The sequence below is a fragment of the Poecilia reticulata genome, linkage group LG22 (genome assembly GCF_000633615.1).
Source record: "Poecilia reticulata strain Guanapo linkage group LG22, Guppy_female_1.0+MT, whole genome shotgun sequence".
In the NCBI taxonomy this organism is placed as follows: Eukaryota; Metazoa; Chordata; class Actinopteri; order Cyprinodontiformes; family Poeciliidae; genus Poecilia; species Poecilia reticulata.
Genome location: NC_024352.1, coordinates 18077394 through 18103284, shown reverse-complemented (window position 1 = coordinate 18103284; position 25891 = coordinate 18077394). Strand labels below are relative to the sequence as shown.

Here is a 25891-nt window from a genome sequence, read left to right as displayed (position 1 = left end):
GATGCAAAAGGTAAACAAACAAGTTCGTGACAGCTGTCCCATTTCTGGCATTTTCACCGCTCAGCATTCCAGCTGTCTGATGTCATGTCACTGAAAAGCCCCGTGTATTCCTCCGCCGCTAAGGGACTACAACGAATTTGAATACGTTTTCAAATAAAATACGAACACCCACATAGCCGGTATGTATTCAGAGTAGACTTCTCGTATTTTTCACTTTAGTTCGGAATGTAGGTGGGCACTAAAACGTAAGTACTAAATATACAGCCTCGCGGAGGAAGACAGAGCCCACTTGTTGCTCTTCCAATCCCAGGAAGCGAAACACGCTTGGAACTTCAGCGAACTGTTGGGCCAAGAGAGGCATGGAGTTGCTGCGTTAGTTCAGGTCTACGGACTAACTACAGTCTAGTAAAAGTCTCACTCAAAATCAAAAAAGTATCCGAAGAGTTGTTCTCGACAGGCTTCGATGACGAAATCTTTAAGGAGCTGATATAATTTGGACTTTTAAATTGCATCTCTTGGCTAACGGTAACGTTAACACCTTTTTTTCTTCCCAAAATATTTACCGGCGACGTCAACCTCCCGAGGGTGTAGTCTATTTGCTGGAGCAGAAGTTAGCTAGCTAGTTGGAGTTAGCTGGTAAATTGAATGACTTTTAAATATAGCAATATAAAATGGTAGTTATAGAAGACGCCACATTATTTATCCAGGTAATTTGAATATAGTTGTTAGAATTATTTAATACAATGTGAGATTGAAACTGCGTGGAGTTAACGAAAAGGCACTGTTTTTGTTTTAGTTTGTTTCTTGAATCACTGGTTCTAGTTGTAGGTCAAGGCTATTTCCCGGGAGGGGATTATCCAAGCACAAGTCTGAAAAATGATGAATGTAGGTCAGGCGGTGGAATTAAAATATTTGTGCCACTACATATTTGTTTTCTTCCAAATGAGCATTAAAACAGCTAAAAACGGAATGAATGAGGGATAAAAAAATCATGTCAACAAGGTTTGTAAAGTAGAAAATGCAGCTCTGAAGATTACGTAAAACTGTTTGTCTGGATTATGACACTAGAAGAAATGACTTCTCCCACAAGTATCATACATTTTAAGATGAATCACTCTTCCTCACTTCTTACCCTTGGTTTTTTGGAGTCTGCAGCTGCAGCTCCGGGACCGCATCTGACTTGTTAGGCCTTCCGAAATGGTTCGTAATAACTTTGGAAAAAACTATTTACAACTGAGCAATTTCAAAACTATATAAACGTAAAGACAAAGTTCGTTTAGCAGTTTTCTCTGTTTTTAATGAAAGATCTACATAATTTTGTACTTCAGAATGACATTAGTATTAAAATATTTTAATTTTTTTCCATATTTAAAAAGCAAACTGTACTTTCCCTCCCTTCAGTTTCTACAAATATGAGATGTTCAGTTTAAGAAAAAAATATTTATTCTCAATCTTAAACATTGGCTGTGTGTATATTTCTTTAACGGTGAAACATTTATATTTACACAAAACGTATTTTTTTTATGAAGGGTCATGTATGTTTTATAGCTTTATACTAATTTATTAGAAGCAAAGGAAGAAGTTATCACCATTTTTTCTGTGGATTGTTGTTACCTAGATATTTTAGGGACACTGGGAAAACACAGATGTAAATATTTTCAGGTAACATTTTATTTTACTTTATTTTTTCTTGACCAATGATGACTGCCATTTCTATTTTAAAGTGTTCTGATATGTTTTATAGCACTGTTAATTTTTGGAAATGAAAATGTAGCAAAAATAAAAGATTTCTCAATTTCACTAGCACATATAGTTTAATGCATACCAATATTTTTGTTTGTTATTTCCATCCATCCATCCATCCATTTTCTTTACACTCTTGTCCCTCAGTGGGGTCAGGAGGGTTGCTGGTGCCTATCTTCAGCTAACTTCCTGGCGAAAGGGCGGGGTCACCCTGGACAGGTCGCCAGTCTGTCGCAGGTTTGTTATTTCTATTTTGCTCAAACAAAAATAAATGAATACTAGTAAGATTTTTTTTAATTAAAATATATTTTCACAAAAACAAGAAAAACTCTCAAATATCTACTTTAATTTGTTCCAATACATAAAATAATAATAATAATTTAGCAGGTATACAAAATTTCTGACCATTTTAGAGTTAGAAAAACATGCTACTGCTATGACAGTGATTGAAAATAAGTCTCATTTTCTTCCTTACTCTCATCCATTATGTTTCTATCTCTCATATTTTTTGTGTACTGGGAATACATTTCCAAACAATTAAGTGCAATAAACCTTTTTTTGTCATTAAAGTACATTTGACATTACATTTTTTTTTGTTTTTCCCAACATGCAAAAAAAATAGTATGCTGACATTTGCTGCAGGATTTATTGCTCTAGACATGATACAAACTGATCTATTTAGTCACATAGTTTAACTAGAGAACTGATGCTATGTTAGCTTCTCTAAGGAGTGCATCAGTTTTTAGTATTTTAACCACTTCCTGAAATAAGTGCCCAGGGATAGCGAGAGTTGGGGCTCCTTAAGGGTGGTATTAGAGTTGCTTTGTGACAAGCCACAGGAAGTATTTTTTGTTATGCAGTGTTTTGTTGTCCCTCTACACTCTTGTACTCAGCGCATGTTTTGTCTTTCTCCTCTCGCATATCAGAGCTGACATTAAACGATGATTCCCATGACTTGAGACTTTCTCGCTGTTTTGGAGCGAACACCAGAAGGGAGTACTTCCTCTGGACGACAAGACATCGCCACCTGTGAAACGAGTAAATCATGCCCTTGCCATTTGGCTTTAAGCTCAAAAGGACTCGAAGGTATACTGTTTCAAGCAAGAGCTGTCTTGTCACTCGGATTCAGCTCCTGAATGGAGAGTTTGTTGAGTTTACGCTGTCTGTGGAGAGCACTGGGCAGGAATGTTTGGAGGCAGTAGCCCAGAGACTTGAGTTAAGAGAGGTATGTATGGGTTTTCATTCAATACAAATACTGATTGTTCCTTTTTAGGACTTGCTATCTCAGCAGTAAATTATTTTAGTTAGGCTGTCCTCCAGTCAGATTCCTTCTTGAAACTCTTGAATCGAACAGAAGAGACAGACAAGCAATTTCTTTCCAAATCAGTGTAACATTGGAATACATTATTTAAGTAGTGTACACACAATCATAGAGCGCTACTTTAATGGGTATGAATCGCATTTTTAAAATTACTTCATAAAAGAAAATGAAACCATTCCAAACATCTAACAGTGGTCATAAAAGCAGCACTGAGTCAGAATTTTAAAGATTTCAAATTTCCAGTAGAAACCTAAAGTAAAGTTGTTTCTGTTGCAAGAGACCTGATATCTTAATGTTGCACTGCAAGCCAAATTGAAAGCAAATGCTTTAATGTTATTTAGTGAGTAATAAAAAACAACAAATAGTTGCAGGAGGACAATATTTATATGTTCCCTAAATATAATTTAAAAAAAAAAAGTCTCAGGGATGTTATAATTGGGCTGAAGTTATCTGTTAAAAGCTGTGATATCCTCCAACATCCAGCACTAAATTTATTTAGAGGCTGTCATTAACATTTTGCCAGTAACTTCCAGATTGCTTGATGCTGCCATCCTCCACCACTCTGTGGCTAATGTGTATTTGTTCCTGTTTGTGTTGTAGATCACATATTTCAGTCTGTGGTACTTCAATAAGCAGAACCAGCAGAGATGGATCGACTTGGAAAAAGCCTTAAAGAAACAGTTGGACAAATATGGGCAGGAGCCCACAGTTTACTTTGGAGTTTTGTTTTACATACCCAGTGTTACCCAACTGCAACAGGAGATCACAAGGTGAAGTTCAGAAAAACCACCACAACTCCCATGCTGTAAACATTTCAGAAACAACGATTCAAGAGCTCTGGTTTGAGTTCTTGAAAGTCTGTCAGGAGAGATTAATGTCGCACTTTGATTGCACTAAAACCTACAGTGTTTGCTCTGCTCTTACTTCCATGTCACTGTCCCACAGATACCAGTATTACCTACAGTTGAAGAAGGATGTTCTTGAGGGCAGGATCACATGCTCACTGGACCAGGCTATTCGTTTAGCCAGTTTAGCAGTACAAGGTAAAAATCTCTGGGCAGCTTTAGGCTTTTGCCAGAAATGTAAGATTTTCTGTTCCTGTGTGTGTTTTTGGCCCTGACTCTGTTTACACTTAACACACTAAAATATAATTTTGAGCCTCTTGGTGTATTTCTTCATTCATATTAAACAAAACACCAAATGAGTCATAAATTACATTAAATTACTCACATCTGAAGTTGCTGCTCAGATATTTTTACAGCCAGTTTTGGCCGGCCGACTGGTTTTGATTTAATAAAAATGGTGCATGTTTTCCAGCAATGGAGCTAAATAGATAAGTGCAGCATTTTTTGCACCCAGAGCTCCTATTTAGCAGTTGGCTTTATATGCAGCTGGTAAAAGTACCTTTTACGTAGAGCAAAGTCCTTTTTTGATTCTTGCGATATGCTGCCTCTGAATGTCGACACCTGGTTTGTCAAGTTCTTCCACTTGATTTTAGATTTCTTCACTGTGTAATTTGATATGTTAACTCGGAAACTGTTATTTTCCTTCTGTCAGTTGTAGCTTTTGATCAGTACTCGTATCTGAAAAACTGAACACATCTGTGATTGTTTTTAGAAAACAACCTGGAGCTGCTAATATGTTTTTCAGACAGTGGTGCAAAACAAAATGGATCGCTCCAATTCTAAAATTAGACTGTCATGCACTGCTGTATTATACTCTACTGAAGTTCCCCATGGGTATTCCTGCTAAAATGCAAAGTGCTGTGAGGAAATGAGTCCTGAGAGTTTTGTTATGGAGTTTATGTGTTGAGCTGCACTCACTATTTTTTTTTTTATGCCAACAGCTGACTTTGGAGACTTCAATCGATATGACTCCCAGGAATTTCTTCAGAAGTTTGCACTATTTCCTATTGTAAGCATTTAGTTTCTTTATTTTCTCCAGTAGCGAAAGTTACTTTTGCTCTTTTGTTTTTCATGAAACCTAACTGTGTTTGCAGGACTGGATTCAGGATGAACGCGTGCTGGAGGAGGCCACTCAGAAAGTGGCAATTCTCTATCAGTCATTCAGGTGAGCATGTTTTCCATCCATCGATTCTTCTCTGTGCTTGGATCAAGAAATTAATAGACCTTAGGGTCCACTTTGCTCTCCTATTTTCTACCTACTCCTTTCCAGTTTGTTCTTTCCTTTTCAAATTTCTTAACTATTAACATACTAGTTTATAAACATGCTTAAAAAAATTGCAAAAAATGTTTTCTGGTGAAGTGCTTTGATAATTAGGGATATATAATCATACAAATACTCTGATCCTTCATATGATTAATGTTCTCTCATCAAACTACAGATATAAAACGTTAGTGTGGATCGCTAAGTTATTGCACTGTCTAGGAGTGCAATAATTTACTGAATTATTTTTCCATGCAGCGCTAAGACCCTCCTCCTGCCTCTGAATGTTTCTGACTGACCTATGTGTTTCACACATTTTCTGAAGCACATAAGCTCTCCGATGATGTTAAGAAAACTATAGTAGCCTTCAAAATAAAAGCAGTATCATTGTATTTGGCGCACTCTTGGTATTTACATTTTCACTCCGGTCAAAGGTTGTCAACAGGCTGGATTTGGACCGCAGTCCGTAAAATGCCCAGGTCTGCTCTAGATGGTGGTTGTTCTTTTTCAGACTTGAGCCTTAACTAATGTCATCAAAGCATGGGCTGAATGCCATGAGGAGTAAGGTTCAAATACAGTACAAAACAAACTTATTAAAGAAGTGGAAAGAGGAGACAAAGCCAGCATTTTATCAATGTTTTTATTTTTTGTTTATTCACTCCAGTTTCCAGAGATTAGCTTTCTTTCTACCCACCTCATGACTGTAGCCATCAATGTGTACATCTAAAACAAAAAAGTTGACTCCAGTCACTGTGCTGTGACTTACTTCAACAGTCGTATTCTTGTTTGCTTTGTGCTTTAAGGGCATTTTCATTTTATCATCATCCATTTTTCTTCTGTGCAGAGGTTTTTCAGCTCCTGAGGCAGAAATGCTGTACATGCAGGAGGTTGAAAAATTGGAAGGTTATGGGCAGGAGAGCTATCAAGCCAAGGTGGGTCTGCAACATTCAACCTACAGCTCTGGGCTCTCCAAAACCATTCAGAACAAAGCTATTTGATTGGTGCAATGTGGAATAAAACAAGCCTTTATCAGTTTATTTTGTTTGTTTTTGATCAGGACAACACAGGCGTAGACGTCACTCTGGGTTCCTGTCTTGATGGTATCTTTGTAAAATATAAGAATGGACGTTCACCTTTATTATATCGGTAAGTTTGAAAAAAATTCATGGCATTCCTGTCAGTTGATTGAACAAAGGTTGATGCACTTTCTCCTTGCTTGCTACAAATTCAACCATTTGGAAATGGTTACTTTTGTGAAAAGCACGGATAGCTGAGCTGTGGCACAAAGACTAGAGGAACGCCACCTACCGTTGTTATTAAAGAGAAAATGTTTTAAAACCAGATTTGGCAAACAACGATTTACAAGTCTGTAAAGCAACTGAATGCCAACTTGTTACTTGAGCTAATAGCCTGATTATGTCCTATTAGTACTCTAAATTGCTGAAAGGTGAAAAGGTGCAAGTTGACTGCTATATGTTTCAAAGTTAAAATGTCTATAAATAAATGTAATGGATCTCATTAAGACTGCAATAACCAATGTTATGGTATTTTCTCAGTAGTAGGAATGTTGTTACACTTTTTTTGGATCTAAAGCACTAAAACCATGTTTGTGTGCAAACACTGGCCCATGCCTAATTACAATTATCATGCAAGCAGTGATTAATTAATCCTGCTGGTATAGAGGGAGCTGATAGTGAAATCATTCCTCTAGGATACTGAAATACACTGTCTCACAGCCTACATAGTAAATGACAAGTATTCTAAGAATATGTATCTGCAGGACAGAATTATTTTTAGGTATTTAGTGCTCCCACAATTTAGAAAATAGTCGAACATTGTGTATGCCTTACAGCAGTAACATTCTTTGTTGTTTTTACGGCCTGTTCAGGTGGCATGAAATTACCAACATGAATCACAATAGGTCCTTCTTTGGCCTGGAGCTCAGCAACAGAGAGGAGAGTGTTCAGTTCCAGACCGTAAGTCTGTCCCTTCTCAACCAAAACATTGTTCTGTTTAACTTTATTTGGCTAAACAGGAATTTTTCATTTGTCATGGATTTCACCACTGGCTTATCTGAATGCCTCTTTGTGAGTGCAACGTATACAGTCATATAAAAAAGTTTGGGCACCCCTATTAATCTTAATCATTTTATTTCTCTAAATATTTGGGTGTTTGCAACAGCTATTTCAGTTTGATATATCTAATAACTGATGGAAACAGTAATATTTCAGTATTGGACACAGTAATATTTCAGTATTGAAATGAGGTTTATTGTACTAACAGAAAATATGCAATATACATTAAAACAAAATTTGACAGGTGCAAAAATGTGGGTCCCCTCATCATTTTATTGATTTGAATACTCCTAACTACTTTTCACTGACTTACTGAAGCACACAATTGGTTTGGTAACCTCATTAAGCTTTGAACTTCATAGCCAGGTGTATCCAATCATGAGAAAAGGTATTTAAGGTGGCCAAATGCAAGTTGTTCTCCTATTTGAATCTCCTCTGAAGAGCGGCATCATGGGCACCTCAAAACAGCTCTCAAATGATCTGAAAACAAAGATTGTTCAACATAGTTGTTTAGGGGAAGGATACAAATATTTGTCTCAGAGATTTAACCTGTCAGTTTCCACTGTGAGGAACATAGTAAGGAAATGGACAACCACTGTGACAGTTCTTGTTAAGCTCAGAAGTGGCAGGKCAAGAAAAATATCAGAGAGGCAGAGAAGAAGAATGGTGAAAAAAGTCAAGGACAACCCACAGATCACCTAAAAAGACCTGCAGCATCATCTTGCTGCAGATGGTGTCTCTGTGCATCGTTCAACAATTGAGCGCACTTTGCACAAGGTGCACTCTCCCATACAGAAACTGTATGGGAGAGTGATGCGAAAGAAGCAGTTTCTGCAAGCACGCCACAAACAGAGCCGTTTTGAGATATGCAAAAGCACATTTGAACAAGCCAGCTTAATTTTGGAATAAGGTCCTGTGGACTGATGAAACAAAGATTTAGTTGTTTGGTCATAAAAAAAAGCCGTTATGCATGGCGGCAAAAAAACACAGCTTGCCAAGAAAAACACTTGCTACCCACTGTAAAATTTGGTGGAGGTTCCATCACGCTTTGGGGCTGTGTGGCCAATGCCGGCACTGGGAATCTTGTTAAAGTTGAAGGTCGCATGGATTCCACTCAATATCAACAGATTCTTGAGAATAATATTTAAGAATCAGTTACAAAGTTGAAGTTACGCCGGGGATGGATATTTCAGCAAGACAATGATCCAAAACACCGCTCCAAATCTACTCAGGCATTCATGCAGAGGAACAGTTACAATGTTCTGGAATGGCCATCCAGTCCCCAGACCTGAATATCATTGAACATCTATGGGGTGATTTGAAGCGGGCTGTCCATGCTCGGTGACCATCAAACTTAACTGAACTGGAATTGTTTTGCAAAGAGGAATGGTCAAAAATACCTTCATCCAGGATCTAGGAACTCATTAAAAGCTACAGGAAGCGACTAGAGGCTGTTATTTTTGCAAAAGGAGGATCTACTAAATATTAATCACTTTTCTGTTGAGGTGCCCATACTTTTGCACCTGTCAAATTTTGTGTTAATCCGTACTGCACATTTTTTTTAGTCCAATAAACTTAGTTTCAATACTGAAATATTACTGTGTCCATAAGTTGTATCAAACTGAAATATTTGTTACAAACATCCAAATATTTAGAGATAAAAATAAATAAGATTAATAGTGGTGCCCAAACTTTTTCATTTGACTGTATTGAGGTTGTGTTTTTGGTTTACCAATGTGGAAAGACAGAAATAGTCTTTCGAAAGTATTCACAAAAACTTGTTCGTGTTTTTTTATTTGAACTTTGTGCCAAAGAACAACACAGAATCATGCATGACTGTGATGTGGAAGAAAAATATACATTTCAAAAAGTGTGAAACTCTTGACACCAACCTCACCAAAATAAAATCCATTCTGCTGCCAGAAGTCACCTAATGAGTTAATAGTCAGTTTTTTTATTATTATTATTTTATTTTATATCAGCTTTTCTGTGAAAACTTTAGAAGTTTGTTAGAGAACATCAGTAAAGATGAAGATCAAGAAACGCATAAGACAAGTTGGGGATTTTGCAGAGAGGGTGAAAAATAAGTAAAAGCTAGAGAGTGTATGTGTTTTTCCATTGCACTGTTGTAATCAAACTGAGTTAAGTACACCTCTGTACCTTTTTTGTCTTGCAGTTTCAAATATGCGTTTTCTTTCTTTATTTGTAGGACGACATGGAAACTTCTAAATACGTCTGCCGCATGTGTCTGGCCAGACTCAAGTTTTATAAGATAAACAAGAGCAACTTGTAAGCATTTTGCAGCATGTCTAGCCTAGTTCCTGTCTCCTTACCGTCTCCTTCTCCTCTTCAGTCTTACCTCATGTCTTTCCAATTCTCCTCTATCTCTCTTCAGAGAGGAGAGTCCCGCTCTGCCCTCTGAGAGCTCCCAGAAGTCCCTTCTCACTCTATCCTTTCCTCGTTTTCCAATACTCTCTCGCACATCTCTGCCTTCAGTAAAGGGGTGAGCAACACTGCCACCCTGTGTCTGTGTGTTCCCACAAGTTCGCCACCGGAGGACAAAAATGAAAGCTCTCTATATTGCCTAAAGTATTGATGCTTGTCTGTGAATAAGAATGTAGGCGAGCCAGTAATTGCGACCACATGTTCTATCCATCCATCCATTTTCTTTCACCCTTGTCCCTCAGTGGGGTCGGGAGGGTTGCTGGTGCCCATCTCCAGCTAACGTTCCGGGCGAGGGGCGGGATGCACCCTGGACAGGTCGCCAGTCTGTCGCAGGGCAACACAGAGACACACAGGACACACAACCATGCACACACACACTCACACCTAGGGGCAATTTGGAAAGGCCAATTAACCTGACACACATGTTCTATTTTTCTATTTTATTCAGATTCTACAAGCATTTGGGCAAAAATCAGTCACTCTTGGGGATCATAAAATTTTAATTCCCTGATAAGATGACTCCTAAGCACAAAGTCCATCTTTGAAATCTCCTCGCTTTGAAATAGCTAGTAGAGGTTTATAACCAAATGAAGGCAATTAAGAAGAGAGTGCCTGGCCACATAAAAGCGTTTATAGATCAAGAACAGTGCACAGAGCTTCATGAAGCCAGAAATTTGACTTTTCTGCAGTAAAGCATTTTTTGTTTTCACATGCTTTCTATGAGTCATAAGTGCATAAAGCAAGGTCCATAAATCAATATTAAAGCCTATTTGTTAACATGTATGTGTCTGAAGCGTCTCAATACTGCAGATATTATAGCATCTATATAGATTTTTTTTCTTGTATCAAACATACCACAGTTTTAAACTTAGTCAAGACACCACAAATGAGTTCTGACCCAACACCAATGATAATTAGAGACTAGAGACCAGGAAGCTTCCTGAAATTGATTTTCTGGGTAATTTAACATATTTATACAACAGAAATATTTAAACTAGTGCCATTTCATTTCAATAAGCTTTCAGTTTTTTGTTCTTTTTTTTGTTTCTTCAGCCAAACTCCACCTACGGCAGTCAATTTAGTCAGACGGAGATCTTCAACGAGAATTTCTCTGGTAATGTCTACGTTGTCCTACTACACACCTGTACAGTGGAATCAGTTTAATTTTATGCAATGTTAAACACTCTGAAATTTTCCCTGCAAAATTTGTTACATTTGACAAAAGCAAAACTTTCCTTTTTTTTTTTACATAAGGTCTTTCTTCTGTGTTGCCTTAATATTTACAGATGTGATCATTTCAATACATCGCAAAAAAATAAAAAAATAGTACCAGTGGTTTAATGTGGTAACTCAATAAATGCACTGTCTGTGAAAATCATATTAATTTCATTACTTATTTCATATTTCCTGCCCTCGGGCTCATCATGAAATAATCTCAACTTTCACTCAGGCTCATAAAGTAGCCCCTAACATTCTCTTGGTTAATCTAAGTTGCAGTTTATCTGCAGACAAATATCTTTTGCTCTTGAGCCCTGCCCACTGATTTTAATGTATGGCAGAAAGATTAAATGAATTGCAACACAGAAAGGCAGAATAATTAAGTAAAATAAAAACCTCCTGACTATAATTCTAGTAAATAAATGTGTATGCTTGACATGAGTATGCAGTTTTTGTTTTTACATTTACTTACGTGTGTATTTCATGAATTGCAGAAACCTTTACACCAGTTATTTATTTGATGCATGGTTTCCACTTTGATGTAAATGAATCTGAATAGAAATAAATATTTAAAGACTTTTGACTCTAGTAATTATGAGAGTTGATTAAAATCTTTCGTTTCTTTACAGCCAAAGTCTCAGGCCTACTTGATGCCTCAGATGCACTACAATGGCCATTTTACTGAGCCCTACACTTCATCACAAGGTACGCACCAACTAGAAATAGGGTTGCATTCCCACGCCAGGCAATGGGATTGAAATCTGCTTTTTTTCTCACCAATGTGCCCAATTCCAATTTTTTCACTCCTTTTTTTTTTTTCAATTACCTTCCTTTGTGTTATGATCTTGTGACGATACTGCCGGCTCTCCCTGCTGAGTAAACTTCAGATGTTCCCTCTCTCTCGTAGATAACCTGTATATGAACCCCCAGAATGGTTTTTACTACCACTCCCAGACCAGCCTGGACTGCTCTCCTCTGGAGTACAGCAGCGGAGGGCGTCTGCGTAACGGCAGCGTCTACAGCGCCCACAGCACCAGCTCACTGAACAATCCCCAGCACTACCTTCAGCCCTCGCCCATGTCCTCCAACCCCTCCATTACAAGTGACATCACCAGGCCAGACTTCGTTCCCTCCCATCGCCACAGCGCGCTCATCCCACCCTCCTATCGTGCCACTCCTGATTACGAGACGGTAATGCGGCAGAAGAACCGAGGCATGGCAGGGGGCATGGTTCTGTCTCAGGAGCATCGGCAGAGCCACTCCATGAGGAATTTGAACATCGGGAACTCGTACGCCTACAGCAGACCGGACCCTCTGGTTTGCAGCCAACCAGAAATTAGAGTAGAGTACGGCGGAACGTCCCAGCATCACCAGTACCCCTTTCATCTGGGCTCCAGCTTCCACAGCCCCTCTCCGTACCCCTACCCTCCAGAGCGGAGGCCCGTTGTTGGAGCCGTCAGCGTCCCGGAGCTCACAAACGTCCAGCTGCAGCAGGCGCAGGATTATCCGGCCCCCAACATCATGAGAACGCAGGTCTACCGACCGCCACCACCTTGCCCGTATGCTCACCCGCGTCCTGCCAACAGCACGCCCGACCTGTCTCGTCACCTCTACGTCAGCAGCAGCAACCCAGACCTGATAATCACCAGACGAGTCCATCACTCTGTCCAGACCTTCCAGGAGGACAGCCTGCCTGTCGCACACTCCCTACAGGAAGTATCGGAGCCTCTGTTCAGCGCTCCGCCACATCGACAGCAGTACCACGCTCACAAGCGAAACTCCATCGAGATCGCCGGCTTGGCTCACAGCCTGGAGGCGGTGAGGGTCAAAGAGAGAACTATGTCCTCCTCAGCAGCGGAAGCAGCAACTCCACCTCCTGTGGTGCATTCGGGATCCCAGGTTAACGTGTTTTTAGAACACGCTAAGACGGCAGAGAGGGGAGACGCACAGTACGGACACAAAAAGTCTCTGTCCGACGCAACAATGCTAGTTCATAGTAGCGGGGAAGATGAGGAGTTGGAGGACGATAGCGGGCGTCACACTCCTCTTTCACAGGAAGCGGTGGTTATTCCAGAGCAGCCAGCACCGCAGCAGCAGCATCGCAGCCTGACATCTCTGTCCTCTGTGACGACTCAGCAACAAATCCCGAAGGAGCCGCCTCCCGCGTATCCCATAGGGTCTGCCCTAGACCCCTCCAAAACCAGCCCCCTGGTCTATAAAGTTCACCCTCGGATCCACAAAGGAGAGCCGCTTTACATGCTGTCAGATTTGAGACAACCTGAAATTATGCCCTCAGTGTCTGAGAGCGACGTGAGCGAGCAAGACAATCACAAGCCCAAGAGAGACTTCAGTAAGGGACCCGTGTTCGCGCTTCCTGCTGGAGGGGAAACGTTACAGGGTTTACCTCCTCCGGTGAGTTTCTTCTCTAAAAATCTGCTTTTTGTCTTGTAGCAGATTTATTGTTATCAGGGTTTCTACAGAGTCTGGGAAAATCTCAAGACATGAAATCTGAATAAGAAGACTCCATCCAACCAACCATTAATTTTAATCCTAACTACTGTCAAAAATATCTGATTTAAGTTCATAATAAAGTCTTTTTTTTTTATTTAAATTTTAAAATTGGCTTAAAAAAAAGGTCAAAATGCTGGAAATTTAAATCTTGTATAGGCCTGTCACAATGGCAAATTCTGCTTTGATATATGGTCTCAGTAGTTTTTGTAACAAACGATAATATTTTTGTTTTTTGACTATTTTCAACTAATATAATGATAATGGCATAATAATACAAGCTTGCCCTCTTAAAGACTGATAAACTTTAATGCTGTAAACAACACTGTAACCTAATTCAAGATATTTTTATATCAGAAATAAATCGCAACAATAAGAATAAAGAAGGAGGAAATGAAAAACACACAAAACCAAAACCTTAAATGAAATGAATTATTACCTCTTTGTAAATGAAATTGCCCTTAAAAAAATATTAAATATCAGACTGGAAATAATTAAGCTAATTTTTCAATTATTCTTGATAAGTTTTGAGTTTTTGACATTGAAGGATTGTCTGAACCCTGTTGCAGGGTTTTATCAGTCATTTCCTGCATACCAAGATACAAACGTTTGTTAATGAGGAGTTGCTCCCTGTAAGAATGCGAAAGTGAAGGTGCTGGCAAGATGAGCAGAAGAAACCAGACAGCCAACAGAAGTCGGCGTTGGACGTAGAGAAGCAGCTGGCAGACACTTGTAGAATAAAGTAACAAAACTGGAATGTTAAAAATGAAACATAGGGCGTTATCCCTGATTGTGTTTGAAATATTGTATTTCTGGGCAGTCAGCTGCTCTGGTCAGCAGTGACCATAGACGCGATTTGTCTGTGTTTTTGGAACACTTCTAAAAATACTAGTTTAACTTTAGATTTTTTTTTATGACGTTTTTGAAAATCACACAAACGGACTTTGAGAGAGAAGGAAGATGGGTTGGAAGTTTGCTTCGCCTGCAGATGATGACCGCGATAGTTTCAGGTTGACAAGTCAGCAAAAGGAATGCCGCTCTGCTTCCTTGTTTAACAGGAAAGGTGACATTTTAGCTAAAGAAAACAATCAGCAAGCATGCGCCGTCCCTCCCTTCACCTGTCTGGAGTCCCTTTTTTTATCCAAAGCTTTTACGCATTTCCCCTGATCTCTTTGTCTCCGCTCGGTCGCACCAGGGGATGAAGAAAGGATCCAGGTCAGAGGTGAGGAAGATGGGCCCTCTGAAGGTGGCCCGTCACAACGGCCTGTCGGTGTCCAGGAAGGTGGTGCAGAACGAGGTCAAAGACGAGCCGGAGCAGCCGTCTAACAATGAGAAAGTAAGACGCTTCAGTTTTCAGTGCCTTGCTCCTCGAGAATTAACACGTCTAATGTTTCATTTTCACGTTTAAAACTAAAGAGAGAAATGTTTCCTGAAGGGTAAACAGCTGATCAACAGGAGTTGCAGGTTTTGTTGGTGTTCATAAACTTCAGGAGTGGATTTTTATTAAGAGGGAAACATAATGGAGATTCTTTCAGGTCTAAGTTTAAAATAAATTGTGTGAATTTATGCCTCATTCAGTAGCTGATCAAGTTGTCTAAATAATGGTGTTTCTGTCTGAAAGTGTAAAAACAAACAATTTTGAAGGTCATTGTTATTTGACTTGAACACATGACAGCTGTGTTTTTTTTCTCTGCACAGCAACAATATTTACACTTTTAGAAAGTTTATTTTAAAAAAGAGGTAAGAATTTAATCAGGGTTGTTTTAACAGCTAACATTAAACTCATGCTATGACAACAACAATTACCATAGATGGAGTGTAGTGTATTTTGCGACCCTTTCAGGGGTATTTTTTAAAGTCTTTCCCAATTTTAATATTTGATTTTTGTCTGTTTAAAATTCAAAGAATTTCCCCATAAAAAAATAATCTAAGCTGTTTTAGATCTGACCAACGATGAGGAAGATTATGCACAGCTCACTGCACTGGATAATTTGTTCTCTTCATGAAATCAGCCTGGGATCCTAAACCTGGAAAACATTCACTGTAATCCACACAGGTGCTTTGGAATAAATCCTAAACCTGGAAATATCTTTATTTTCATAGCATTCAATTTTAGTTATCTAAACAGAGTCATTGCACAAAATCATAATTTATTTAAGTTTTTTGATGATTATTTACACTATTGAATACAGTGTTACCTTGGTGAAATGCCTCTCACAGCTCAGACAGTGTTAGGGTGTCGTCTCTATTGCAGTCGATCAGCTTGAGGCTCTGCTGGGGCATTAAGGAAGCTCTAATTACGTTATTATCGACCTTCAACTCGTCTGCGCTGTCGGGTCTGGTCTCTCTCATCTTTCTTCTGACAGTATTAAACCAGCTGCTGGTGCATCTGGCAGCGTGGCGAGGTGCCGAGTCCTCCTGGAAAAATAATAAATTGAGATCTCCATAAAGCTGCTCAGCAGCTGGAAGCATGAAGAATGTTCCCGATGGACAGCTGCGTTTGGTTTTAGACTTGATAAAAACCCAGACATTTCTGATATCATCCCTGGTTAAATTGTTGCTTAAAATAAAAAAATGTGACCTTAGCTCGTGTTTTGGATAGAGATCCTCCAGCTGCACCCCACCTGAAACTGAACCCCGTTTCTTGCGTTGGTGTGCAGTCTTCTTAAAGGTGCAATTATTAGTGCTAGGCAAGATTTTCTTTCCTTTAACTCAACTTTCCATTAACATTCTCAAACATAATTGAGTTGGTCTAAAGTGTGTGAGTGTGTGTGTTTCAGTGCAAGTTGCTGGAGCAGCATGTGGAAATGGGGGAGCTGCTGAAGGAGTTTGAGAGCGTCCCAAAGCGCGTCCCAGGAGAGGATTGCAACACGGCCCTGCTTGCAGAGAACAGGGACAAAAACCGCTTTTCAGACGTCCTGCCTTACGACAGCAGCAGAGTGGAGCTGGTTCCCACTAAAGAGAACAACACGGGCTACATCAACGCGTCGCACGTTAAGGTAAGAGGCGCACAAAGATGTTTAATGGTGGCTCACAAACCTTTTGGCTTCCAATGCAAACCACTGGCAAGGAGATGCAACCAACCAACAAACCAGTTTAGCAAGGAATCAAACGGCCTCTACGTTTAAACATCTGGAGCTGCTGCTTTTCCACAGGAGGAACATTATTGTCACAGATATGATATAAACGATTTGATTAATTTCTTGATATCGGCTCAAGGCCTAAATGCTTTCCTATTCCACTTTTGGTTTTACATTTAGTCTCACTTTCCAGAATTTTAGCAAGTGCACTGCTGCTATTCAAAATGAGTATTTAAGCTTCGTCAGTCATGTGTGTCGGATTATTTGTGACATTCAAATCTGCCACACCGACATTTTCCCACTTCCCGCTTCCTCCTTTTGTCTCCGTTAGGTAACAATAGGCGGAAAGACGTGGAGCTACATCGCTGCACAGGGTCCTCTGTCTCACACGTGTGCAGACTTTTGGCAGATGGTGTGGGAGGAGGACGTCTCCATCATCGCCATGGTGACTGCTGAAGAGGTGCGTTCATTCTTTACAATCAAAGTTAAACATTTGCTTTTATTCATTCGTTTGGGTTTATCTAAAATGGTCAGATACATCACCCTGCACAGAAAATATAAATTATTCTCTAATACGTTATTAAATGAGGCAAAACTTTACCGTTTTTATGTTCTTTTGGATCTACCAGATTATTTCTATTTGCCAAATGCCAAAATAATCAGATGTATTTAAAAAAAAAAAAAAAACAGTTCAAATAAAATCTATCTAATGGATTTTAAAAGGATGTCTAAAGAAATGTCTCTCATATTACTTTAACAGTGTAAATAATACAAGGCAATTCAAAAGCTATTGAATGGGTTGGAAGTTGGAAGTAAATTATAGATGAACAGCTCGAAAGCTTCCGCTAAAGAATACAGTCAGCTTTTAATTAGGAAAATTAATTTGGTATTTAGAAACGGGCTTTAGGTTGTTGACTTAAGACCCGTATCTAGCTACGGATATTCGCTGATGTCATCAGGTGTCAGGACAGAGATCTAGAAGGTCCTTTTTAAACAGAGGTAAAGGATGAGGCCGAATATGTTTCCCTGAGGAACTCCTCCTACTACAGAGCCAGTTTTCCACATCCCTGCCTTCCTGCAGGAGAGCGGTCGAGAGAAGAGCTGCCGCTATTGGCCTCGTCTCGGCTCCCGGCACAACACGGTGACTTACGGCCGATTCAGGATCACCACGCGGTTCAGGACGGAATCTGGCTGCTACGCCACCACGGGGCTGAAGATCAAAAACGTCCCCAAGGACCAAGAGAGGACCGTCTGGCATCTGCAGTACACGGACTGGCCTGACCATGGCTGTCCAGAGGACTTTAAAGGCTTCCTCAGTGAGTGGAACCAGTCTGCTCTTCATGATCCAACCTGTTGCTGACTTGTTATGAAATATTTTAAAGTTAATCTATCACCTCTTCTTTCTGTGAATACGTACGTCTCCAGCGTACCTCGAGGAGGTCCAGTCTGTGAGGAGACACACGAACGCCATCAGTGACCCAAAGAACATCAACCCAGTGCTGGTCCACTGCAGCGCTGGAGTGGGTCGCTCCGGAGTCGTCATCCTTTCTGAGCTCATGATAGCTTGTCTGGAGCACAACGAGGTAAACCATCCTCCGTGAAAGAGGAGGAAAACCAGAGCTAACATTTGTCCATCTGCGAATGAGCGTCATGTAATTACCGTCACTGTTTCAGGTGCTGACTGTCCCAGAAGTCCTGAGGATGCTGCGTGACCAGAGGATGCTGATGGTTCAGACGTTGTCTCAGTACACGTTTGTCTACAAGGTTCTCATCGAGTACCTCCGCAACTCCAGGCTCATCTGATGGGCGACGCATCCGGGATTACCGCAGAGGGGAGGATTAAGCGTTTATAACAAACTGCACTGAGGCAGCTGCTCATATCTGTCCCAAGCGTGGATGCCATAATTTGGACCCCGTTTTTGCCAAGTATGAAATCACTTTCATTCTAAGAAGTGAAATGATGAGAGAGAAGCGACGCCACATGAAGAATCTCAGACTGTGACCTGCCTCTTAACAGTATTAATCTTAAAGATATTTTTTTACCCACGCAGGTTAACAAAGCCCAGCACTTTGATGGTACCACATGTACATAATGAAGCAATGCTAAGCTGCATAAACAAATACTATTGAAAACTTTTATGTTCATTTAATGAAGGATACTTTTGAAATCACGGATAGGTGCTTCTGAATAAACAAGAAAAAAATCTTTGAAAATGTAATTTATGTTAATAATTTGATTCCAAAAGTAAAACTTGGAAACATTATGCAGTGATATTTGATAAATATGGTTTACAGGTAAATTTGAATATTGCAGAAGACGAATAAAAAGGTGTTGTACACTGCAAAAACACAAAGTCTTACCAAGTACATTTAGTGCAAATATCTTGGTACACACGAAATAATAAAAAAACTAACTTGCAAGTAGCTTTTCAGCAAAATATAGGAGCTTATTTAAGTCAATAATTTTTTTAATATAAAAAAAAAGCACTGGTTCTATTGGCAGATTATTTCACTTACAACATTGTTGTACATGGTGAAAGTTTCTTAGTTCACTTGAAAAGAGACAAAACTAAGAAACTAGACTGAAAATACTTGGTAAGATTTTTTGTTTTTGCAGTGTACAACTCTGGGTTTTTATTAGCTGTAAGCCATAATCATCAAACCCAATCTCACAATGTGTATCAGTGTTAACAAATCTACATAACGAGTTTAGCTTTTCTTTTTTTTTTTATAGAATTAACCATGTTGGATTATATTTCACTTTATTCAGATGTACCTTTGTTGTATTATTGCTTTGTTTTGTCTCTGCTGTCTGTTGGAAAACTCAGTAACTTATTGAATCTGAGATTGTCTCCTAGAGTCAAGATAAAAAAATAATCAGGCTGTTTGCATAAAAATATGCATCTGTAGTGTTTTAACAAAATCTACTTTACCTCTGAGGAGCTGTAAAGCCACACATCTGCTGTAAGAGGGACAGTGAGAACTGGACTTTGTGAAACACTGGACGGACGAGAACTGGAACGAAGAGAAAAGTGCTAACTTTTAAAAAAAAAATTTGGAGGGGAAGGGAGAAGTTTTATTTATGGGTTTAAAACAATTTTAGTTTGTATTTAAAGATTTACTGTTTGCTGCAACTAAAACCAAATCAATACACCGTCTAAGCTGTTACAAAGTGCCTTAAAAACTGGAAAGGCAGAGCTTTTTTTTGTATTTTGGAAAGCTAAGAAGGACATGCTTCTGATTTAGTGTAATTTATTGAAGTGATAAAGCATTTTGTGAAGGAGATACAAATGAAACGTGATTTATTATTATTTTTCCCTGTATAAATCAGACGACATGCAGCTGTGAGCTGGTTCGGCTGAACGGAGTGTCTCCTGTTCCGGTGTTCTGCTCTGCGATTATTAAAGAAATCGAGAGTTTAAACTGCACAGAAACGACGTTTACACACGCTCTGGAACAACAACAAATTTTAAAAGTCAATTTATTCAGGTAGCCTGATTGTCGCTGACAAGTTTTTCTAAGATACAACGATGTGATCTGAAGAAAAATGCTTCAGATTGTTCTTTTGAAGAATTAAAACTAAAAGTGTAAACGTTCAGCCATGTACAGGTACTTTTGTCACTGTAAATTCTGCTCCAATGAGTATTGTAAAAATGTTTATAAACTATATGTATTAAAGCCAACATGCTGTTACCGGTAGAAGTATTGAAATAAGTCGTTTTTGCATCACTGCTGATGTTCAGTCCATTTTATGGCGACCAATAGAGGCTTTTATTTATTAAAATCGGATGTGAGGGCTCATATCTACTCTAGGTAGCACTGCTGATAGTTTTCAGTTTTAAATCTAATACAAATTTAAGAAGAGGTCTCTCCTCTTTTCATGTGGGAAAAATGTAGAATTTTCTGCTGATATTTACAGTAATAAAGTCCTCATTCACCGTGGTCAAGCTTTTCCAACAGGTTTCAATTTTACTACTTGTTCTCTTCACCTCGTCTATGCAGGGGCCACGTTTACAATGCAGGTCAGAAGTTTACAGTCACGTGTAAATTTTTTTTTTTTTGATGCTTTATTTGTTTATTCACAAAGGTGGGCTGAATAAACATTTTAATAAGAATTAAGTTTTCTTTTTCACTAATACACACATGGTCAAAATGATTATTTACATAGCACTAACAAAATGAAATCAAACTGAAACGAGCACACAAATTAAAGCTACTGAAAATTTGTCGCCTAGTTTAATCTAAAACCAACCAGAATTGTGGCAGATGCTTGTCGAAAAACCGAACTGGAGTTTAATAACGGACTTTTAGCCAAATGTTACAGGGCGTCCATGTACATTTGAGTCTGCGATGTAAATGTAGATTCAAAAACATCCACCATAAATTCAAACTTGTGCACCCAATTATTAGATGTTGTATAAATACAAATAAAAGACAATTAAAAATCATATTTAAAAGTCCAAAACCGATAACCAGCGCTGCAGATTTGATCACAGTCATCCTCTGATCCACCCGCTCTAATACTTCAGGTGTTCACAGTTAAAAATGTGTTTTTGTCAAAAGTAAAACACACAGTTAGCATCTTAAAAGCATTCCAGAATGAGTTTCCCAGGACTGTGTTGCTAAAGAACAAAGTAAAACACAAAGTTGCTCTACAAGTCTTGTTTGTCTCCCAAGATAAGATCCTGGAGCTACAATACATTAGTTTAATTTAACCTACTTATTAGGTTAAATAATAGGTATTTAACCTAACTACTTAATAAGGTTAAATACTTATTAGGCTTAACCTAATAAGGTTTAACCTTACGTAATCTCGTAATGACTAGAGATGCACTGATTGCAGTTTTCTGGCCGATCATCGATCTCTAAAAAGCCAGACTTGTTGAATCCAGTTCTGGCAGATGCTGATTTTCTTAATAGGTGACACTGTCAGGTGTTATAAGGTTATAATACACCTTTAACCTTATTTCATTGGAAAACACTGAACAACACAAACTTGTTTTAACTGCACATGAGGTAGTGTTCTCAAATAAAAGGAGACGTTTAGAGCTTTGCTGTCTAAACTGTTAGGTAAACTAAATTAATAGTTTAAATCAGGCCTCCTACTGCAGATGTGGAGGTAGATGAGACTGATGGAATGGATCGGCTTCACATGCAAGTATCGACCGATCACATAAAATTAGGAAATCAGAGCCGATCAATCAGTGCACCCCTAGTAACGACAGCTGATTTGTCCATAAAACATATAAAATTTAAAAAAAAACCACAATATTAACGTTTGATAAAAAATAAAATAAGGGGGGAAGGTTTCCCATTGGTTGGCATCAGATGAGTGTTGTGTTTAGATTATGGTGTGTGTGTGTGTATGTGTATAGAGAGCTACATTTGGATCAAATGAAAACTCAAAACACAGCAGATGCTAATACTGGTATCGTCCTCTCTTCCCTCCATGTCCTCCATAGTCTCCATGTCTGTTGTGTCCTCCTTGGTTCCATCCTCCTCCCTTCCATCCTCCACCGCCTCCCCATCCTCCTCCACCTCCTCTTCCTCCTTGATTCCAGCCGCCGCCTCCGCCTCCGCCTCCTCCTCCTCCACCGCCGCGTCCTCCCCATCCTCCACCTCCATCTTGCCTCTTCTGCCAGGGGGGCATCTCAGGCGGCGGGGCGTCTATCTCAGAGGGACGTCCTCCTCGGTCCGGCACTCTTCCCATTAAAACCTATTAAGGGAACCAAACGTCTCTGTGAGTATCGCCTGTCAACTTGAAGTATTTTTTTTTTTAATGTGGAAGCATAATTTCCACGTTGCACCTTGTTGACGGCGCAGGCGGTGTTCGCCCGGCTGGAGCCGCTGCTGGTCTTCACCACGTTGCAGATGTCCTCCCTGGCCGCCAGCAGCTCGGCCACGTCCACCGAGGACTGAGGCTTCAGAGAGTGGCGCTTGGGCTGGTAGGCTCTGGCCATGCTGTCCACCTTCACCTGAGCAAACAAGACGCCCTTAGCGACAAGGTCACGCTCTGTGGCTAGTATTAGGTGAGCGACACCGTGTTTCACGTGCCTTGGCTCTGTCCGACCAGCCGAACGACTGAACGGTGACGTCCAGCCGCTTGATCAGCATCCTGCGGCGACACTCGTACTCTGACGACAGGCCTGTGTTGATGCCGTGCAGCTTCTCCTGCGGGGAGACGCTTTGGTGAGATCTGGGCTCGGCTGGAACGTAAAGCGTACGACTTGGACGAGTTTTACGTACCCACTGCTCGCTGCTCAGAGACTTCTGGAACACTGGAGAACCAACGAAGCCTTTAGGAAGATCTTGAAGCACATGTTCCACCTAAGATTAAAGGTTTTTGTATTTAGTATGTTATGACTGCTGATATCTGAAAAAAACCCAAAAACATTTTAATCAAGCAATATTTTATTATTTTGTTCTACGTTTTTAAGAAGTTCCCTGTACATGTGGTCTTAGTCAAATCTAGAAGTTATTTTTCATATTAAATCATTTGTTTTCCTTCTAATTGCAGCGATACCAAGTAGAATCTCACTGAAATCAACAAGTCGTATAAAAATAGAGACGAAACAAATCAGGCCAGCAGCTAAAAATTGGCCGCCTGACCAGCCTCACCTTGTTTTTTACTTGAGAAAAAACCTCTGCTGCCTCTCTTCCTCCAGGCTCCGGCAGCTTCAGCGTCTCGCAGATCGCTGAAAGCTCCCGCTGAACCGGACTCTCATCTTGGCGCTTCGCAGAGTCTCTTCTGCCGCCCAGGATCTGAGCCGCCTGAAGCTCGGAGCTCAAAAACACTAAAACAAGGCCATCCTCGTTTTAAATTTCTCCCAATCATCCCCTTAAGAAGCTGATTAAAGAGGGCGAACACTCACAGACAAACTTCAGGTGGTCTTTTGTGCTCCGTGTGCTGCACCGGAGGATCCCTGAAACGGCTCCTTCAAAGGGACAGTGCAGCTCTTTCAGCAAACCACTCATCTCTACCTGTAGGCTGTCCATGTCGTCTGAAGAGACAAAACCAAGAGTTGGAAAGTTTGAAAAGATGGTAACTTACTAAAATACTTTGCAATAAGTAATAATAATAATAATAATTTTTAAAAAATCATAAAGATTTAGGGCAATTTGTTTAGACTAATATTAAAAGTAGAACTAAACCAAGCCTGAAATTTCAGCATGACATCCTTGATGTTATCAAAAGGGGTATTATGTATTTCCAGGCACACAATATTATTTTTCGCGAAAGCCGGCATCATTGCTGAACAGCCACCTGGCAACGAGACTGACTCCGAAATGATGAGAGGGAACCAGGCATGTTTGATGGCGAAATTGCCCAGCTCTTCAATTCAGACGCAGAAGAGGAGGACTTTGATGAATTTGTGGAAGAACAATAAAAAATAACGTGTAACGTGAGTGTATTGTTACATAGTCGAATAAAGTTCAACTAAGCTTACTGTTTTATTTCCGTTACCTTTTTTTGTTGTTGTCACCGTATGTTTTAGCATGCGTCTTATAATCCGGTGCGCCTTATGTATGGGTTAAATACAGAAATGGACGCCATAATTGAGAGTGCGCTTTATAATCCGGTGCGCCTTATAGCCCAGAAAATACGGTAATTAATAAGGTACCCTTTAAAAAGAATGTTTTTTTTTTCTTAAGGGGTGTCTAAGAGTGTCTAAACCAGTGGTTCTTAACCTTTTTTGAGGTACCGAATCCCCCAGTTTCATATGCGCATTCACCGAACCCTTCTTATCCCCCCTCCCGACACACAACATACTTTGCGGTATTCTGATTTAATGTAATTATATTAGCTGTGTTACCACCCCCACGCCACTAGAGGCAGTAGCAACCCCGAAAAGATTCGACTAAGGAGCAGATTTAGACGGGCTCCTCCGCAGCTCTGATTGGCTAAGCAATGTAACGTGATCCTGTAACTTGATGGCAAAGCAGGGCGTCATCAACTTTACACAAGTGTGTCTTTACCTCCGCGGCAGAGGCTCCGCCGAACCCCTGAGACCGACTCACCGAATCCCTGGGGTTCGATCGAACCCAGGTTAAGAACCACTGGTCTAAACAAATGCCACATTTTTTCTGATTTTGTGCATTAAATAAATAACGTATCCTTTTCTTTCTACTTCACAATTGTGATAGACCATTTGTAATGAGGTATAAAGACTTCTGCAGAGCACTGACTGCTTAAAATATTTTATCTTTGAACCTTTAGTTATTTATGGGCGTGACTCACCTGGTCCAGATGTAATGCTCTCCTCCAAGCCACAGAGGGGCTTCAGTCTAGATGCCAACCACCGACAGAGGTCCACGTACTCCGGGGACGAAAGGCCTCCTTCTGCCGCTCTTAGCAGCACCTTCTCTTCCAGCAGAGGCCCGTCATAGCTGCGCAGCGTCGCAGACAACCGTGAGGTATAAAACATTCACATAAGTCACATTTGTATCAAGTATCCTCAGACCGCAACTTTAGTTGTCTTCAGTCCTACCGAGGATCCGACTTGAGCTCATCAGCTAGTCAACATGCTAGCAGCGACTTAGCTTACCCGAGCTGCTCCAAGGAGTCCAAAATGTCACTCTCCATCCCCGAACTGTTGCTTCGTTGATTGATTAAAACATGGTAATGTTACGGGTGGATGTGTGTGAATATAGACATGATTTGGACCCATTCATTTTCACCATGATGCCCGTATATAAAAGGAGTTCCTCCAGCTGCATAAGCCGGAGTGAAACACTGATGATAAAAGGTTCCGCCACCGGTAAAAACATCTAATCACAATAAAAGTAATAGTAGTAGTAGAAGTAGTAATAATAACAATAGGTGGACCATAATCATACTTTATTTAAATATCAGATATTAAACTGATACAGGCATATGTGAAAAATTAGCTAAGGTCGACTGAGTCATAGACATGAATGTCTATGAAGTTGAGTAACCAAAAATTGTACTCGGGTAGAAGTAGCCATAGACATACTTCAGTACTTCTGTATTAGACAAAGAAAATAACTAGGAAAAATATATGCAAATAGGATTATTACAAAATAAAACTTTTAAGTAGAAGTAACATCTTTTCAAATCGCATTCTTCCAACACTATTTTTTGGTGTCATTGTTGTCACATAATGTCACACAAGAAGTAAAAAAAAGAATACAGTGTAGTAAAACTACACCTAAAAATAAAAATATCCCAAAACTAAATTTAACTAGTTTCCACCCACCTCTAACTATGACTACTACTCCTAGACTGAACAGGTGTGATTCTATGGGGTAAATAGTTTTCTCGTCCTATTCTCAAATTTTTTGCAACGTAAAATAATGCCATTCCTATCTATCAC

At 39.9% G+C, this 25891-nt stretch overlaps 2 protein-coding genes across 5 annotated transcripts; one reads left to right on the top strand and one right to left on the bottom strand.

Annotated features, from left to right (window-relative positions):
- The first annotated feature begins 296 nt into the window (after nt 1-296).
- On the top strand, nt 297-18762 carry ptpn21 (protein tyrosine phosphatase non-receptor type 21). Of its 4 annotated transcripts, XM_017302584.1 has the most exons (22): nt 297-525; nt 1619-1662; nt 1891-1980; nt 2670-2968; nt 3665-3834; nt 4010-4107; nt 4911-4978; nt 5064-5134; nt 6075-6162; nt 6288-6376; nt 7119-7206; nt 9515-9594; nt 9701-9808; nt 10804-10864; nt 11598-11673; nt 11876-13380; nt 14672-14812; nt 16257-16475; nt 16888-17016; nt 17638-17872; nt 17982-18139; nt 18231-18762. In XM_017302584.1, the coding sequence occupies exons 4-22, from the start codon at nt 2789-2791 to the stop codon at nt 18357-18359; spliced, it is 3693 nt and encodes a 1230-aa protein (XP_017158073.1). In that variant the 5' UTR covers nt 297-525; nt 1619-1662; nt 1891-1980; nt 2670-2788; the 3' UTR covers nt 18360-18762. The 4 variants fall into 4 exon arrangements, with proteins under 4 accessions (XP_017158073.1, XP_017158072.1, XP_008398031.1 ...); XM_017302583.1 differs by lacking the exon at nt 1619-1662; XM_008399809.2 differs by having other exon boundaries at nt 297-1662.
- Nucleotides 18763-20826: 2064 nt separating this feature from the next.
- fam98b (family with sequence similarity 98 member B) lies at nt 20827-25275 on the bottom strand. Its single transcript, XM_008399806.2, has 8 exons — nt 25103-25275; nt 24796-24944; nt 23429-23557; nt 23175-23350; nt 22803-22883; nt 22611-22727; nt 22364-22531; nt 20827-22272 (listed from the first exon to the last, which is right to left on the bottom strand). Exons 1-8 carry the CDS (start codon nt 25138-25140, stop codon nt 21976-21978), a joined length of 1155 nt encoding a protein of 384 aa, XP_008398028.1. The 5' UTR covers nt 25141-25275; the 3' UTR covers nt 20827-21975.
- Nucleotides 25276-25891: the final 616 nt, after the last annotated feature.

Bases quoted from the DNA above. Each gene is read 5' to 3' on its own strand.
- ptpn21 (XM_017302583.1), top strand. From the start codon at position 2,789: ATGCCCTTGCCATTTGGCTTTAAGCTCAAAAGGACTCGAAGGTATACT. The intron at 2,969-3,664 runs GTATGTATGGGT...TTTGTGTTGTAG, and splicing joins AGAGACTTGAGTTAAGAGAG to ATCACATATTTCAGTCTGTG. The intron at 5,135-6,074 runs GTGAGCATGTTT...TCTTCTGTGCAG, and splicing joins ATTCTCTATCAGTCATTCAG to AGGTTTTTCAGCTCCTGAGG.
- fam98b (XM_008399806.2), bottom strand. From the start codon at position 25,140: ATGGAGAGTGACATTTTGGACTCCTTGGAGCAGCTCGG. The intron at 23,558-24,795 runs GTGAGTCACGCC...TTGTCTCTTCAG, and splicing joins GAGCATTACATCTGGACCAG to ACGACATGGACAGCCTACAG. The intron at 22,728-22,802 runs GTACGTAAAACT...GTCTCCCCGCAG, and splicing joins CTCTGAGCAGCGAGCAGTGG to GAGAAGCTGCACGGCATCAA.